The sequence below is a fragment of the Oncorhynchus masou genome, unplaced genomic scaffold (assembly GCF_036934945.1).
Source record: "Oncorhynchus masou masou isolate Uvic2021 unplaced genomic scaffold, UVic_Omas_1.1 unplaced_scaffold_747, whole genome shotgun sequence".
Taxonomy (NCBI): domain Eukaryota; kingdom Metazoa; phylum Chordata; class Actinopteri; order Salmoniformes; family Salmonidae; genus Oncorhynchus; species Oncorhynchus masou.
Genome location: NW_027013929.1, coordinates 280800 through 284588, shown reverse-complemented (window position 1 = coordinate 284588; position 3789 = coordinate 280800). Strand labels below are relative to the sequence as shown.

Sequence of the window (3789 nt, the reverse complement as noted above, 5' to 3'; positions counted from 1 at the left end):
AAGACATGTCCAAAACATGTAATGTACCACAGGTGGACTCCAAGTTGGAGAAACATCTCAAAGATGATCAATTGAAACAGGATGCACCTGAGCTCAATTTCAAGTCTCACAGCAAAGCGTCTGAAATTTGAAAAATTAACAAACATTTCTAAAAACCTGTTGTCACGTTGTCATTATGGGGTATTGTGTGTAGATTGAAGAGAAAAATATATAATTTAATTAATTTTAGAATAAGGCTGTAATGTAACAAAATGTCTATTAATGAGCGTCAGACAGAATGAATATCTATTAATGAGTCCTTATTTAATTGCCTTAGGACAATAGAATCATCATTTATAAACCAAAACAGGTACAGGCTACTATAATTTGGTTGCATTATGGTGAAAGAACATGAGTCGTTGAGGCCTCGATTAGATACCACATGATACAATGTAACGTTACTGAAAGACAACATAGGTGGAGCAATGCCTCAGCAGCTTCTGTTCTGGTAAGGACGTGTCCCCATTCTAGCCTTTCACACAAACAAGAGACTTGAACATCTCTACAAAACGGGAAAGATCTTTCTTTTGTCTGTCAGACCTTCTATATGTTCTACAACATCACACGACAAAACCGGGAAAAAAGGGCTTTCTGTGATCCAATAAAAATAAATATATAAATTCAACATACAGTGCTGTATATCATTACATCATCATCTCTGCAGATACATGATATCTTTCCTTTTCTGCTATGACAAGTTATACATGTCCCCAATGGTGCCCTGTTCCCTATATAGTGCACTACTTTAGACCAGGGCTCTATTTAGGGAATGGAGTGCCATTTGGGATGTGACCATAGTTCTGCTCCTTTCCCAACACAAACTAACCAATAAAAGGTCAAAGAGTAATTCCTTATCTGAAGGTGAATATGTGCTTTGTGTTGTCTGAATGTCTCAGCCAGGTAGGACATGCACAGCCTAAACCCTTTCACTTCTTACGGTTTCATCCATGTACCATGAAACGCTTCCTCAATTCTCACACGTAGAAGATACAACATCCAGACCAGGAAATTAAAATCAACTGTTCAATAATACAGGCTGTCTAAAGGTGTCTATAGCTGGAACTAATAACATATTTCACATTGCTAACATTAATGAATCCAAGAGTTGCAATAGTGAACCACGCATGATAAATCAGGCCAGTAATGTGGATTACAACTGTAAATAATATGAGCTATTACTCTGAAGGTCCTCCAGCGTTGGTAATGATATGCGTCTCTGACAGTTCTGTTGCTGTGCGTCTCCTCTAGAGGGGGAGGGGCTGAAACAGACAGACCGGCGAGACACCTCTTCACTCTCCGTCACAGAGGCCTATACAGTGGAGCGGTCTGGCAGACTGAGTACCTACTGCCGGGCTCTGGTCTGGAACCTTTCATTAGACAGACTGAGTACCTACTGCCGAGCTCTGGTCTGGAACCTTTCATCAGACAGACTCGCTCTGGGTCGTATTCACCAGGGCAACAAACGGAAGCAAACGGGATGGAAAAAGGGGGTAGGTATTATATGAACACCCTGTTTTCTGTTGCACAACGTTTGATATCATTTCCCTAATGAATACAACCCAGGGCTGCCACCTCTAACAAACTGACAGTCAGACTAGTTCTGGTCTGGCGCCCCCAACACATTAGCTCTGGTTGCTGTTCTTGGAGCTCTTGGTGGAGGAGCTCTGAGCAGGCTTCTGCTCGTCTCCCGTCAGTAGGGCCTTTATCTCAGATGGGATCTTCCCCTGGTCCATGGCTGTACACCACTGCTTGTACTGAAGGAGAGGGAGAAACAACAGAGTTAGATGACAGAGTTGGCTGCAAAAAAAAAAAAGCTGTGGTCTGGAAACACCTATTAAGCTCCACAACACAGCAGCTTGTTTAGAATGTTAGCTATATTAGTGATGCGACTGTCAGTGTCTCCAGAAGTTTCTACGGGATAGACTAGGCCTTTATTCAAGAGGCAGGTAAAGAAAACAATTCACATTTTGTGAAATATCTTCTGATTTTTCAACACCAAATGAGTGGTTTAGATAATTGACGTGAATAGCTGGTGCATTTAGGAAGAACGGGGTGATGTAGTCACCATCTCCAGCTCCTCCCTCAGGGCGCAGATGGCCCTCTCCTTGCTGGACACGAGTTCCTCTAGGTACTGATACCGGAGCTTCTTCCTGGCTCGGCACTCCCGGGCGCTCTGCCTGCTCCTCTCCAACTTCGCTTTCAGATCAATCTTAGCGGGTTTACGGCCTCGTTTACCGGGTTTCTTGACTTTGCCTCCCACCATCTATCGCGATAACAGCAGAAAGAAAATGCTATAGTTAGTGCACCAGTACCTAACCTCTTGTTAGAGAAGCAAACACCAATTGTTTTCATCTGAGATCGTTGTCTGTGTAAAGACAATTCCCCCAATAGTAACAACACACCAGAAAAGCATTAACATACATGACTGATTTAAGCCCAAAAACATGTTTAGCTAGTTAAACAACATGAAGAGAACCACATACCTTGCTGTCATCCATTTTGGTCAACACAATCTATCTATCGAGGGCTGCTAGTGACGCAAATTCGACAGTTCTCAAGATGGATGACGATCAAATGAAGAGATGTTGTGGATTATAAAAATATAATTTCACAAATCAACACATTTTCTTAAAAGGAAACATTCCTGCAGCGTCGTGTCCGACAGCGTTTTGTTGCACTTTTCCTTCTCCAATGTTTTTAGCACAGTGACGCTTCCTGTTGTGGTAACTTCAGACCGAACCCTCTTCGCTAGGGATTCTGGGACTTTATGTTTTTTTGCGTGACTCAATCAAAATGAAGTTCACAACATACCAGGGGCATGAAAACTACAACTAACATAAACCATTACGAAAATATGGGTGGAACCAAATAATATTCTATCAAATGGGGGCCGTGAGAGGATCCTTGTTCTTTTCATAATAAAGCTATAAAGTTTTAAACGCTAACGTTTTCACTTTGCAGTATAAGGGCAGTATCAGTCTGGAGCAAGTCATTATAGTGTGTATAATTATGGTAAGATATTCTCAATTACATACACTACCGGTCAAAAGTTTTAGAACCACCTACTCATTCAAGGGTTTGTCTTTATTTTTTACTATTTACTGTATTGTAGAATAATTGTGAAGACATCAAAACTATGAAATAACACATATGGAGTCATATAGTAACCAAAATAGTGTTAAACAAATCAAAATATATTTTATATTTGAGATTCTTAATTCAAAAGGCACTTGCACATCTGAGCTATCTTTTTTTGCAGGTGCACGGTAACAGTTGAATAAGATGAGAAAAAAAGCAGAAACCCGCAAGCCTCACGGCCTTCGTCAGACGTCTTGTGAGTTTTTTTAAATTAGCACCCTTATGTAGACCTAGCCACACCCACGTCCGTTCCATAGAATTGGGTTGGAGTCGAGGGAAAACAAATAAGTGTTACCAAATATAACAATATTAATTTCATAAATATTCAAATAAAGTGCGTACATAAAACGTATTAAACACGTCTGTAAAACCTCAATGAGGACATCGACCTACCAAGCAAGTCCCTCAACCAGCTTCATGAAGTAGTCACCTGGAATGCATTTCAATTAACAGGTGTGCCTTGTTAAAAGTTCATTTGTGGAATTTATTTCCTCAATGCGTTTGAGCCAATTAACTGTGTTGTGACAAGGTAGACCAAGTCCATATTATGGCAAGAACAGCTCAAATAAGCAAAGAGAGACGACATTCTATCATCACTTTAAGACATGAAGG

The 3789-nt window shown here is 40.6% G+C and overlaps 1 protein-coding gene across 1 annotated transcript; it reads right to left on the bottom strand.

The window, feature by feature from the left end:
* Positions 1-278: 278 nt before the first annotated feature.
* On the bottom strand, positions 279-2777 carry LOC135537298 (cAMP-responsive element-binding protein-like 2). Its single transcript, XM_064963500.1, has 3 exons — positions 2523-2777; positions 2105-2302; positions 279-1793 (listed from the first exon to the last, which is right to left on the bottom strand). The coding sequence occupies exons 1-3, from the start codon at positions 2535-2537 to the stop codon at positions 1662-1664; spliced, it is 345 nt and encodes a 114-aa protein (XP_064819572.1). The 5' UTR covers positions 2538-2777; the 3' UTR covers positions 279-1661.
* Between the last annotated feature and the right edge of the window lie 1012 nt (positions 2778-3789).

What these genes read in the sequence shown, in the direction of transcription:
- LOC135537298 (XM_064963500.1), bottom strand. An exon ending in TGAGGGAGGAGCTGGAGATG is followed by an intron (nt 1,794 to 2,104) that starts GTGACTACATCA and finishes CCTCTCCTTCAG; the next exon opens with TACAAGCAGTGGTGTACAGC.